We start from the raw sequence: 14,655 nt of genomic DNA, 5'->3' as shown, positions 1-14,655 counted from the left end.
AAGGAAAAAGATGTGAAGTTGTAGGGTGAGACAAAGGAAGCGCAGCCTCTGCCTGTGATGACAGCAAGAATGGATTAGAAGAAGGTACTGGAACTGAATAGTCAGGTGGCGGGTCAGGAGCAGACGGTTGCGGTTGTGTGCCAGATGAAAAGGTATACGATCTGTGCTCCATCTTCTCCTTCTGTGTTGGAGACAGTTTTTCAAGCTTGTCCACAAATTGCAGGATTAAGGTTTCTTCATTTGAAATGCTGAATTGTGAGGCGGGGGTTTTCTCTCCCTGCGAGGAAGGTGCAGGCAGCGATACGTTGGTTCTGCCCATGTTCCCATCTTGCTTTGCCCACTGCTGGACTCAGGCGACTCCCCCGGTCTCTCCTCACTCTCCTCTCTCACGGCCCAGGCGCACTTCCAGCATCTCCAGCTCCCGCCTGCACAGCCCCCGGTCAAGCCCCCACTGCCTGCCACGGCCCTGCAAGCACGACTGATGAAGCAAACGGGTTTTTCGGCTGACCTAACGCGATGGGATCTGCCAGCGGCGCAGGCACCGGAGGCGGCATATCAGAGCCAGAAGCCACTTCTACAGCTGCAAATGCGGAAGTACCAGCCACGCAGTTGTCAGCCACGTGGTCGTTGCTCAGCTCCTCTATTGTTTCATGGATCAGCTTCCAGAGCCTGGGATAGTCGCTCACTTCTTCTGCCGACCTTCCCCCCTCACTGATCGTGTCCCAAAGCTTTTTTCCTATGGATTCCCAGGTAGGTATCTCAAATATGAGACCTGCACTGGAGATAAGTCCTCTTTCCAGGCTCCATTTCACCAAGCCTTTCAGGGTCGACTTATTGTATTCCATCCCTCTCATGGAGAGGATATTTTGGAGGACTTTCACCACTGCTTGCTCGTCTCTGTCGAGAGCAGATCCCATTCCTCCCTGGCCGCCGCTTCTTTTCGCGGATCTTCAACCCAAATTACAGCACACTGCTTCTCACCTTCAGGCTCCGGTGCAGAGCCTGGATCAGTTTCGACCGGCTTTCCACCCTCGACTGCACCTCCATCAAGTCCTCAGTGAAGACTTGTGCCAATCTTGAGTGTCCCTGTTCGGGCGCCAGATGCGGGAGCTATGGACACGCACACGACCACTATGATCTATCAATGCCAATTTATTGAAGGTAAGCAAGCCCTTTTACAGCTTTCTCCCGTGCACGCGAACAGTACGTGGTACAATCCTTATGACTGGACAGTTAGCTTTGTCCACACGCTTCAAGCCTTCTTGAAATTGGATAATAAGCGCCACACTCAATGTCTTTCTCCACCCAACCCATCTCCTGGAGTTGTTTGTTTGCTGAGTTGTTTGTTCTATGTCCTTGTCATGTCCTTGCCGAGGCGTGCACACATGCAGGATTGCTCACATGTCCATTATCTCTCAACAGTTACAGCCACAATTTACCAAAGCATGAGGTCCATGAGCAGCAAAATTAATGTCAGCTAAGACACCTGTCATGGTTTCAATGCAGCGGCAGCCATGCAATCTGCAGAATGCTATATTTCCTGAGTCACATCCTCCACACCACTTCCAGACCCTTTTCTCATCCTCTTCTAATCTCTTCCTGCTTTATAGTTCAACTTCACCCCATATTTCCTTTCTGGCTGCATAAACAACTGGATGTGAAATGTGGCTGGTTTTGAACTATCCACAGCCTAAACGTCCAACCAACCTACACACATACACACAAACACACTCAGCTGTCTGCTGACTCTCCAAATGAGTAACTTGCACCATTACAACTGCCTATCCCTCACACAGCATCACTAGTTTGAGTCCTTCTTCTCTACTCGAGTCCTTATTTTTATAAATTCTTTGAAACTTCTACTTTTCCATTAAATTGTGTGGAGAAAAATACTAAGAAGCAGCAAAACTGCATATGCTTTAGTCTATAAAAGTAAATATCTGTAACAAATGGCTCTGCCTGACTGCATGGTGCATGATGTACCTGCTGAAAGCAGACCATGCAAGTATGCAGTGATGAAAGAAATGCACAGACACATTCAAGTAGCTTACTTCTTAAGTAAGAGCCAGCTAAGATTTTGGAACACTAGACATTGTAAACATGTTAAATTATAACCTTATGTCTAATAGTATTTTTCTAGATATCCTCTTTCCCCCCAAAGGGGCAATCAATAGAGAAAACTTTTCAAAACAAATTCATTTCAACATTAAATGAAGAATTTAAATTACAAACACTATTAATAAAATATAGGAATTTGAAATTTTATTATTATGGTTAAACCAGGTCGTAGGTCTGTGCACGTAGCTCAATTAGCTACTGCTTAGACATCTTCCTTTTTCCTAACCTTATACTAATCAGGCAACAGGTCAAGGGGTACCCCAGTGTACCTTACATTAACAAAATGCAGACAAATCAATATCCATCATTTAAAATTGAATTACTGACACAGAAGGCCGCCCATGTGATCTATAACAATTAAGACAACAATAAAAAGATAATGAAGACAAATTAGAAAAGATCCTCCATTTTCTAAGAACCACCATGGACATACAAGGTCAAATACAAGTCAAGTGAGAATTCATTTTTAAATGTGAGAATAAATATTTGTGTTCAAGAAAGAGTATGACATACAGACCTAGTTGACCAGACAGTCAGTTCAATGCAGAAGTTGTCTGATGGTAGTTTGTCCTGGTATAATGTACCATCACGTTGCAGTATTGTTGTCAATGAAATTATGAGTTAATTAGAAGCAGAACCCTGTGGAACGCAACTTAGTGACCACTAACACTAGACAGACTATTATACAAACAGTTCAGGAGTTATTTAAATTTTACTAGAAAGGCAGACTATTAGGCAAGGTATGTGGTTTTGAGTTTAAGTCCGACTTTAGCTTCCTGTGTTTGCTCAGAACTACATTTTTCCTCACAAAGCTTGTGTTACAAGACTCAAGCCATTGCTCTTCTCTAACATTGCAGTCTACTAAGATTAAACCACAAGTACAGATGTTTTTAAATAGGTTTCCAAATCTTTTCAGATTTCAGAAACTTCAGTAAGCTTTATCTTCTAACAGGAAAAAAAAAAAGAAGAATACACTTCTTCCTTGTAGTTTATGCTAAGAATGTTTCCTGTGAAAATTTCACATTTAAAAGGCCATTTAGTTAATGGCTTAGTTAATTCTGTCCAGAGAACACTTCCTATCTTAAAAGAATAAATAAATAAATTAAAACCCCCAAACCATTCCATCAATATTAACTCCATATAACGTTATGCTACTTTATGTAACTAAAGTAGAGGTCTTATTTATTAGCATAAAACACACCTCAGTAAGTTATTTCTATTTTCAGATGTTTAAAAGCTCTTCAATATTTTTTTTTTAGTATCATAGTAGCCCCTATTGCATACTACTGCATTTTCTGATGACTATCAGCTAATTAATATATTTTTCCTACTTAAGTTACTGAAATGGACATTGCTTTGCTCCCACAGCCCCTAAAAACTATTTGCCTCAGGCTACAACTGGGTTTTTTTGTAACAAGAAAATTCAAGAGGACCCAACAGTACTTCCATGAATGTCCAAGATCATTCAAAACAGACGTTTGTCATGTTGTATCTACAGATGTTGTCTAAAGGTATTTTAATCAATGCTACTAGTCTTCCACTAGCATTAGGAGACTTTTTGAACAAAACTTGTACAGTTATAACTCTCCAGACCATTAAAAAGAAATAAATAACAGTCTAAACTGTGTCTGCAACTTAGGTATACGCAATTATTAAAAATCTATGCTGGCAGATGAGACTTCCTAAAGTCCACATGAGCTTTGGCGGGTTTGTTGTTTATGAAGGAACCCAATTTTTGCAGGCAAAATAAAACAGATATCTAGGATGGCAATCAAGACACATTTGTTGGTACAGGTCTTGAGCTTGCAGCGCCCCATCAAAAACAGAGCTCTACAGCATAGGACCCTTAAATACTTTTGTACCGGCCTCAAGCCCAGCTTCTTATAAAAATTCACAAAGATATCCACACAATTTCTTCCATTAATTTCTGAAATATAACAATGATCTGTTTTCTTTTACAAAGAATACTTTTCTGAATCCCTTGGATACTGTCAGTGTTGAAAAACTAAACTCATTCCTCAGTCAGCCTTCTACACATAGAATTATGTGAGCGCACAGGCTTTGAGAAACAGGGAAACTTGAGGCTATTTATGGACTTAATTCACAAGTGTTGGCAGCATTAAAATAGTCACAATATTTACAGAAAATACAAAGAAAATTATTTATAAGAACATAAAATAAATACCTGCTTTGTTACGTTTCCTTGTGAAAAAGAAGCTCAAAGATGTCATGCAGAGCTGTTCAAAAATTAGTATTAGCCATTTTCTGTGTTTATTTCCATCTACTTTGTTGTTGTTTAGTGTCATACAAAAGCATTTTTATAAATGCCATAAACTATTATGTTATCAAACAAATCCATGGAAAAATAAATGCCACACCCAGAACCATTTCAAGACTCTCTCAAAGCGGAGTTCATTATTCAAGCACATAAAAAGCCAGGAGCTTTAATCAAAGCAAGCTTCGGTACTCCATGGCCCTTGTTTTGCCTCTCAATCTCTAGGAAAGGACTAAGTTGTTTCTAGAATTCCTTAGAGGAGTAATTCTTACTCTTAACCCTTTTTCTTCCACTTTATCCTGTTTATCTTGTACATTTCTGCATCAGATAGAAAACATGTAGTTTAACACAACACACTAACTAAATAGGAATACTAACATGAAGTGAGCACAATATGCATTTACAGCATTTGCACTAGCTGTTTGCACTAGCTTTGCAGTTGTGGTGCAGCTCACTCTGATGCTCTTGCATTCACTTTGGAAAAAACACATAAGCAGTACACTCCATAACCATTTGGGACTAGAATGCACACATAGGCAATTAGAAAAGACCTGATAGCACGTCATAAATTCCCACCAAACTTTGCACTAGCCCCCTACCACTGCCAACAGACAGCCACATAATACATTACTCTAATCAAATAATCAATAATTCAGTTAACTGAATCAGGAATCAGTTTAATTAAAGCCTAGGTAAAATTTGTTTTTCAAATGTTTTCTAAATTGAAGCTTTAATGCTTTATGATTCTGGTAACAGGCAATGCCGGCAGCATTTATAAACTTGTGAGGAATCCAAACTGCTTTGCTTGTCATCAATAGTAAACATTATAGTTTATCAACAGATTTGCAGTCTATGAAAAGTCCACATTGCTTTCAGCAGAAATTCCATACCTAAATAAACCACTATTTTTTAAGATTTCAAAACACAAAATATGTTAGCTCTCCAGAAACAGAGCTCCCAAATGTGTTCCCTCAGAACAGACAAGGATCACCAGCACATTAACGAGAATGCCAGGATGTTTTTTTCTGATATGCACTACCTTGTGAGGCAGTAGAGATCTTGACATTATAGCTATCCTAAGTTATGGATAAAATTCTCAACTCTAGACTACTTGACAGGCTTCCCAGAATTTCAAAACAATTCAAAAAAGAATAATCCTGAATTAAAGTCTTCATCTGACATCCATCACCTTAAACTTTCCCACAGCTAGCGTTACCATGAGCCTTGAGACAATATTTTCTGCATGGGCAAATAAAGCAAAACAGGTTTCAGCAGCTCCAAAAAGCAAACAAACATTGTTTTTTAACCAGCATTACTGCAATTACTGACCAAATTGCCAATTTCTGTATTTGGTGAGGGGGGGGGACAGGGTAGGAATTTTACATTTGTTCTTTTCTGAATCTTGTTATCTGTGGAAGCACCATCTGATTAAAAGAACTTACAGTATTATTCCTCATATCTACAAAGACAAGGAAGACAAAAGTCAAATGCTTTACTGTACGTGCAAGAGCCTGTGATGGCTGATCAGCAGCAATTATGGATAACAAACACTGTGGAGTATTTTCATTACCATCTAATCCAAAGAGCTGGTGGATTGCAGGCACTAATTTCACAATGTTTTAAAATATGTGAGTTTCTTCTAGCGCCTCCATGAAGTTCAAATTTATTGGATGGATAATGAAAGGATACAAGAAGTATTTTTATGGGCTTGTGCTTTCCACAGCCCAAATTCTAAATACTTTCACTGGTACACTTAGAAGACAACTTGCATGTGAATATTCCTCTTTGCCATATCTCTGCCTACTTGTATGTTAGAGCTGCAAATCATGTTCTAGCTTCTTCAGACTGTGAAAAATGGATCAAGTTAGCACAAAAACAATTAATTTTTTTTAATTAAAAAGATGACGCAGGTCCTCTCTCACACTGAGTAATGGCACAGCATATGTACTAACTGCCATCTACAGATCATTATATTGTTGGAGGGCTAAGGAGCCAGCAAAGATTATGGCTTTCCATTTTTGTCTGTACTACAATAAAAATTTTTATTTCCTCTTAATTTTTTAATAAAAAATGCAAAAAATAAGAACAACTTAATAAATTACCAACAGCCACATAACAATGACAACAGAACAGATTAATGAAAACAAATGATCTATATTTGGCTTTTGTTTGGATTTTTTTGGCAATGCAGCACAGCTGAGTCTTCACATTTGGCCTTCAAGGCCACTAATACCGGGACAAACACACAAAGTTCCTCCCATATGAGAAGAGGGTACAGTAATTCAATAGCTAAAAATTAGAAATCATTCATGGCCAACTACAGCTATATAGGCATTCATTAACCTCTTCAAACACATTAGATATTATTCTGTCAGTTTCAGACATACGATCTAGGAAGAACATGAGCTCATATGCCCTAGCAGTTTGTGTTTCATGAGGCATCAACTCTTCATACTGGAACAAACTAATTTTTTAATAGATTATAAGAAGATTAAGTAAATAAAGCTAGCATTTACTGATATGTCATTAATGTGGAACAGACATCACCTCTGTTATTGATTTAACATATACTTTGGGTGGAAGAAAAGCAGACATCTTCTGCCATTCAATAAACGAATTTTCCAAGGAACAAGGAACAAACAGAAAACAGATTCATCAGAAGTGGCCAACAAGTTTTGATGAACACTGTGGGACCATGTGAGTGACAAAAGCATCTTCCAACCCATGGTATCAAACCTGCTATTAGATGGAACAGCAAGAACATTGTATGGAATCACAGAATAGTTTGGGTTGGAAGGGACCCTTAAAAGTCATCTAGTTCCAACCCTACTGCAATGAGCAGGGGCACCTTCAACTAGATCAAGTGGCTCAAACCCCATCTAACCTGACCTTCAATGTTTCCAGGGATGAGGCATCCACAGCTTCTCTGAGCAACTTGTTCCAGTGTCTCACCACCCTCATTGTAAAGTTTCTTCCTTATATCTAGTCTGAATCAATCCTCTTTTAGCTTGAAACCACTACCCCTAGTAATATTGCTACAGGTCCTACTTTCTTGTGCTCATCTTTCTCACAAGCCCCATTGTAATTATTGAAAGGCAACAATAAAGTCTCTCTGGAGATTTCTCTTCTCTAGGCTAAACAGCTCCAGCTCTCTCAGCTTGTCCTTGATGAAGAGGTGTTCCATCCCTCTGATCATTTTTGTGGCTGTCCTGTGGATGTACTCCAACAGGTCCACGCCTTTCCCGTGCTAGGGACTCCAGACCTGAACAGAGTACTCTTGATGGGGTCTCATGAGAGCAGAGCAGAGGGGCAGAATCACTTCTCTCAACCTGCTGGCTACACTTCTCTAGATGCAGCCCAGGATATGGTTGGTTTTCTGTACTGCAGGCACATGTTGCCGGCTCCTGTCCAGCTTTTCATCCACCAGTACCCCCAAGTCCTTCTCCTCAGGGCTGCTCTCAATCCCTACATCTCCCAGTCTGTACTGATACCAGGACACGCGCTGACCCTGGTGCAGGGCCTTGCACTTGGCTTTGTTGAACCTCGTAAGATTCACAAAGGCCCACTTCTCAAGCTTGTTCAGGTCCCTCTGAATATTAAAAACAGTTCAGATGACACACTAAATTCTGATCTGAAGCCTTACTGGTTACAGCAGGTTCTGCCAGCATTCTTTCTGGTTTTCAATGTTTTACAATAAACTATTTTCTTCAGTTAGAATTAAAAGATTTGCAACTAGATATATGTGGCTATTTTTTTTATTACACTGAGTGGAAGTGAGAAAACAAATTAATACAACTTCTTCAAATATCGTATTACTAAAAACTGAAATTAAAAAAAATACTTCTTAAATTCAGTAAGAAGCAGGTGATAAAGCTGATTAGGTAATTTATTTATGTAACAGTTGAAAAAGAGCCTGTGGGAACACAACGAAAGATTGGAGAGAAGGACTGTAAACATACTCAACCGACTTGCAGCTGGGGTATCGAAAAACACTTGTATCATCCTGATTGTTGTTTAGCTTTGTCTGTTTGATGGGTGGAAAGTCTGCGCTTAGATAACACAGGCCTGTTAGAGACTCAAAGACACCCTACTGAACACCCTTGAGATTTCTGTCCTGCTGTGGGAAAGATCAAAGTACACTGGAAAAGTACACCTGTGAAAATCCCTGACACATACAGGTAAAAGCAACAGGTTCAAGATCTTTTATTCATACTCTTTCTGGCTAGCAAGGATTGAGCTCTGCATTGCCTGCATCCCCCTTGCATGCCTCTGCCCGGGTGCTGCTGCGGATATCCCCCCGGGGCCATGAGTTAACAAGAATGAATATACTCTTTGCATTTCATCGGTGGTTTTATGATTTTTTTCTGCATCCTGCCTGTGCATACCACACAGAGCCATTGTACAGAAGCCCATAAATGAAGTTAAGACACCTCACAAAGCACTACTGCTTGAAAGAAATGTTATTTGTACTAGAAAAACTGCTAAACTCTAGAAGCCCCTGTATATTACGACTTCAGGTGACAGAACTTAGCCACTAGAGGGAGCCCACATATCTGGTACAAGGGACATCACTGTACAAAGAAAAATTTCAGATATGCAGATGAGAGTTTAAGAAAATAATTGCCTATATCTAGGAAACTTCACTGTAAATTGTTTATAGTCTGTGTAATAAAACAGCCCTTCTCAGTACTTCATTTCACATTAATTCTTATTTTTACAGATACAAATAAAAGCAAGTGAACTCTGCCATGAAGAACTGTAACTATAGCTAGAATACACTGAGATAAACCAAAATACTTTGCTATGTGTTACCTTTTTAGCTTATTTTGATCTCAAAATTCAGTATTTCAGAAAGCAGACCAGTACACAGCTTAATATATTAGTCCACAAATAATATGGAAGAGAGAAGGTCTACATAGTTCTGGGGAATTTTAAAGTATTTCCTTCAAACAGGTTTAAGACTGGAATCTTGAGCAACAGTAACAACCATAAAGAATTTTTTCTACATTTGTTTTGTAAGCCAAGTCAGTGTAATTTTTACACTGAATATTTAGATTTATCTGAGGAGCCATCTCCTCCTCCAGGCTAATTAATAAACACATCACACATAGAAAGACTTCCAACATTTGCTCCACAAGTTAAAATACTTTTCTACTTGGAACAGTTCTCAAGTGCAGAAAAGTATTTTTTAAAGCAAGAAAAATTACCATACTGGATGTTTCCATTTCCTTTTTAGAAGGCTGATACCTCAGCTTTTCCTTCTAAATCTTGTAATTTTCAAAGCTGTATGATTCTAAGTTAATAAAGTAAATACTATAATAGAAACAGTAACCATAATTAACATCACTAGCCATCTGTGTTCCTAGTCTTTGACACTTCACAACTTCTTGTGAACCTGTATTTTTTACTGCTGAATTTGTCTGTGCTTTCCCTCTGCACCATGACTGCTTTACAAAGTTAGTATCAATAAAACAATTTAACACTGTAAAAGAAAATACAAGGTGCATATATTTCCACACTAAACATACCATCTTTCCTTAGAATACTTTGCTATTAAGAGTTGAAGAAAGGAAATTTGCTATGGCAAAAGCTTTTATTTGGCCCCAGAGAACACAAACGGGATTTGAGGAATTCTGTAAAGTAGCAAGTACAGTGCGTGTATAACTTCTTCCACTACATTAAAAAGTGTTACTTTTCTTACAATTACTATGTTATCTAGCACAAAACCAAACTAATAGCATGGATGACTCAAACAGCACAGTGCTCTAGGATATGTTAGCAAGGGGTTTTGTAGCTCAGGGAGTCAGAATCCCAAATACAAGATGATCCCTAGCCAAGACATTTTGGCAAAAGCTTGTCAAAGAGGTCTGAATGATGAATTTTCACATATCTTTGTACTGATTTCAGACCAGCTGAACTTGAACCCCTGAAGTTCTTTCTCAATCTTTATTGAAAAATTGCAAAATACAGGAAAACATTTGAAAATTGTCCGCACATATAACTTTACCTCAGCCCACTCACATATCAGCATTAGTGTATCACGTAAAGAATATGAAACTATGTTATGTTAAAAACACCTCACAGAAGCTTTATAAGATATCTAGTAATCATATTTAACAATTTAATACAAATTCTCTAGATCTACTCTGTTATGTACATCCTTGCCCTGAAAAAACCCTTTGTGCTTCTATATTAGAAGACAGAGATGCTAGTCAGGACTCCCAGTGCTGAAGAACATACAAAAGAGTACTACTGAATTCCTGTATTCACACACACCTAGTGACGTGTATTCATGGCCAAATATTAAAGTGAAGTCTTTATTTTTCCTACAAAGCTCGATACACAGTACTGTGAGATTGTATTTTTATGCCAGTGCAGAAAAGTCTTATACACCACACCCAACAAACAGTACTTTCAGAAACTATTCAATTTGCTGTTCAGTAAAGAAACAATTCATATACAATTCATTAAAATGGATTATTTTGTAAGCTAACCAAATAAAGTAATGCAACTGTTCCAACAGTTCAACAAGCAGCTTTATAGACATCTGTTCTGAATATATTAAGAAATTTATGGAGAAACACAGCAGACAACACATAGTTTGTGCAAGGAAGTTTCCTGACAAATTTCACTGATGTACCAAGGAACAGTATAGTTTAAAAGCTTCCTTGAAGGTCTGCATAGAGGGACTCGGAGCTATAAACTGCCATGCTTTATAAACACACATACTACATGTACATAATAAATTGTGTGTTATCAATTTTGATTAATCTTTCAATATCAAAGCTAATGAAATCTGAGAATTTGAAATTTCAAGTACATTAAAAATATAACCCATTAACAAACAGGAGTTTGACCTTTTATTAGGAGTGGAAATCTACAGTTTTAAAATTAACATTTATTACTCTGTTATATTTAATCTTACCAGGTCTTTCCTTGCCAGTTCCTTTTGACTCAGCAAATTTCTGTATTAAACTCTCAACCGTAGTATTTGTCATGTTATTAATAAACTCTTCGTGCACCTTCAAAAAAACCACACCACACACAAAAGGAATTTAAAAACCAGTAATTGAAAGAATGTAATTAACTTTAAAAAGTGGTTTTCTCTAGAGTTAAGGTTCAAAATACTTCCCTCTGATATATTTTGCAGGGCTTCCAGAAATCAAAAGGCATTTTATCAAGGAGATTGCTTCTTTGCTCTAGTATTAGCAAGTGTGTGTACAACATAGATTCAAATTAAGAATTAAAGAATACAGCTTGATGGTGGGTGTAGGATATATTTCCACATCTTCCATCTAAATGACTTGTGTATATATCATTTTCTGAATTTGTCAGCAACATGTCCCACTACCATGTCAAGAAGACAAGCAGTCTCTTAAGCCAGCACCAGTTTAGGGTGTGAACTGTAACTACTTCATTATCACAGCTCCCACCTGCTTAAGTAAAAGCATTACAGTTGCAACGTTTTTTATCTGACAAAGGAACAGCCACATGTTGTTGTTAATAAGAAGTTTTTCCAACCATGCTTTAGAAGTAAATAGCACGACCCTTGTGACCATCATTCATTAGCAGAAAACCTCAAAATTGAGGAAAACAGTGACTCTGTGCAAATAAAACTACACTTTAAAACATCTAAAAATTATGGACTACTTATAAGGATTATTAATTAAACAAATTTACATCTAAAGAGGAGTTCGTATTAAAGCTTCTATTACTGAAGATCTTTTGCTCAATAAAACCAAAGTATATAAAAAATGCTGAAACTTTGAGTGATACAATTTCAAGTTTTAGTCAAAGAAAGCACAAGTATCCCGCTTATCTGTGAAATGAGTACTAATTTAATATTTAGGATACAGGACTTTGAAATACACTAAAAATTCTTCAAATTGTCAAAATACTTGGTTTTCTGATACGACAAAATTTATACAGACTTGGTAAATTTTGTGATATTGAACTTATAAATGCAACAGAAAGCCATAAAAATTTGCGCATATGTCAAACTTAGCATAATTTGAAAGATGTGATCTTGTAACTGCCACAAAAATAAGAAATGCTCCATTTAATAGTTAAGAAAAATATGCAGCACAATTCAAGCAATCAAATGATAATACAAAAATTACCTCTCCTATTTGTAAGTGAATTTCTTTTATGGTATTTGACAATGATTCTATAATCTCCTTCATACGAAGAAGGTGTGTTTCTTCAATGTCTTGAAATTTCTGTAAATCAACAGAAACAATTAATCACAATGAAAACATTTCTTGAAATACTAAACCTTAAATTTTAATAACTACACTAAATGGAAAAAAAAAAATTTTATTCAGATCTTGATCATTACAATGTTTAAGAAAGGAACGTATGAAATTCACGGAGTTATGAAATAATGTACTTTAAAATACAATATATCCTTTTAGAACCATTATCCATTTTTTCTCCTTACTCTTTAAACTTTCATCCATCTTGGTTTTAAGAAAAATCTCACCTATTTCTACCAAAAGAAAATAGGACTGGAGAGTGTTTTTTAAAAATCTCTATTTTCTCCATTACTAAGAGTCTCATTTTTTCATCTGAACACAGAAATCTTACTCCTGGATCTATTTTGCACTTCCTTCTTAACACCCTCACCTCCTACTCACAATATACACATGCTTTCTCTTTTTCTAGTTAAAACTTGCTTCTTTAAATATGATTCATTTGTCTGATCTTCAAACTTACTATATACAATCTTTGCACATTTCACACCTTCTGCCACTCTGATTCATAAACACACAGTCACATACAGACAAGTCAAATGTCTAACTTCTAAACTCTCAGTCTTTCTTTTGCCATCCTTACATACCTCTCTAGCCATCAATTAAGAAGATTTTTTTTTTTCTCCAGTAGCCTTCCTTTTAATTACAGAGAATATGGTCATTCTCTGTAGCCTACTCTATGATGTCACTTCTTTTACTGATTGCCTTATCATATAAACTATATTATTTTGCTTGAAAAATTATCTATGATCCATCTCTATAATATCTGCTCTCAATCACTATCGGGATGTCAACACATGTACACAATGTGTCCTTCCAATGCGTGCCTGTTTTCACTACATGATTTTAACCTAAACGCCAAATCAACTTTTGAGATTATGCCAATGATGCTTCCTTCATATTTGGCTTGATAAGCATATATGGGGACAAACTCCCCATAAAACTCTGCAAAACAGAGGTACCAGTCTCAATTAAATTTAAATATAACTTCTTTATAATGTATTTCAAAACAGTTGGTCATTCAGAGAATTTTTTTGTTTCTTGTGTCAGTGGAAAGCATCCTCCTCCCCCCAATTTTTCCTTATTTCTTGTTTATTGTTTTAAACTTAAGAGCTAAAGTTTTCTAAGTAGAGCCATCTTGGCCTCGTACACTATATAATACAAAGAAGTTCTGATCAAAGAATAAAGCTAGGTACTATAATACAACTTCATCATTTAAACCAAATTGTTTACTTTCAATTTGAAAGATCAGTCCAATTAAAAAAGATGTACTGAAATGTATCTGTAATGTTAATGACCAAACAAAGCCACTTCTTAGTATTTGAAACTACAAAACAAATGAAAAATCATCAACAGAATCTTTAGCTGTCCAACTCAGTAAACATAGTTTAGGCAAGCGTTACTTCTTTTTACAAACATGTGTATTTTCCTCTAAGTTTTACAATGTTTTTTAAAAATGCGTTATTACTCATTCTCAACCTTTATTTATATGCAGACTGCTCAACAGCAAAATCATCTAAACTCAACTCTACTTAGTTCTAGATATGACAGAAAACTTTTAAAGAATAATTTCACACTTTCAGCTATCAGATCCTTTCCAATAACTGCCTGTGCTACGTGATAAAAAAAGTTTCTATCAAGGTGGAAAATCTCGGAAATAAGACATTGTGTTTTCTTAGCAACTGCATATCAATTGCATATATTGCAATTATTGCAATATAGCAAAGATAGCTTTACTCTGAAAAATTTTTCAACATGAGGAATTTCTGTCAAATCAAAGTTCTAAACAACAGTGAACTATATTTTGTTAGTTCTTTAATCCCAGTAAAATCTTCCATGTTTATTTCTGCAATAACTCGCAATTCAAGATTAGAAAGATTTTATGTTTCAAAATTCAACCTCTCAAAATCATGTATCACAAGTCACTTTGATAGCTGCAGGTAAGGTAGTAAATGACAAAATAGGAAAACTATGTAAAATTTATGCAACCAGATTGGTAGAGTTTACTAA

The 14,655-nt window shown here is 36.7% G+C and overlaps 1 protein-coding gene across 3 annotated transcripts in view; it reads right to left on the bottom strand.

Annotated features, from left to right (window-relative positions):
* The window catches only part of FCHO2 (FCH and mu domain containing endocytic adaptor 2), a 110,412-nt gene that overhangs the window by 58,479 nt on the left and 37,278 nt on the right, over positions 1-14,655 (bottom strand). For all 3 annotated transcript variants that reach the window (XM_074933287.1, XM_074933288.1, XM_074933289.1), the window contains exons 7-8: positions 12,514-12,612; positions 11,319-11,415 (exon numbers count right to left, since the gene is read on the bottom strand). In XM_074933287.1, the coding sequence (XP_074789388.1) occupies positions 11,319-11,415; positions 12,514-12,612 (196 nt within the window). The remainder of the gene's footprint in view (positions 1-11,318; positions 11,416-12,513; positions 12,613-14,655) is intronic.

This window comes from Athene noctua, chromosome Z, assembly GCF_965140245.1.
Source record: "Athene noctua chromosome Z, bAthNoc1.hap1.1, whole genome shotgun sequence".
NCBI lineage: Eukaryota > Metazoa > Chordata > Aves > Strigiformes > Strigidae > Athene > Athene noctua.
Note: the sequence above shows the minus strand (reverse complement) of the source record. Positions and strands in the feature narration are given on the sequence as shown.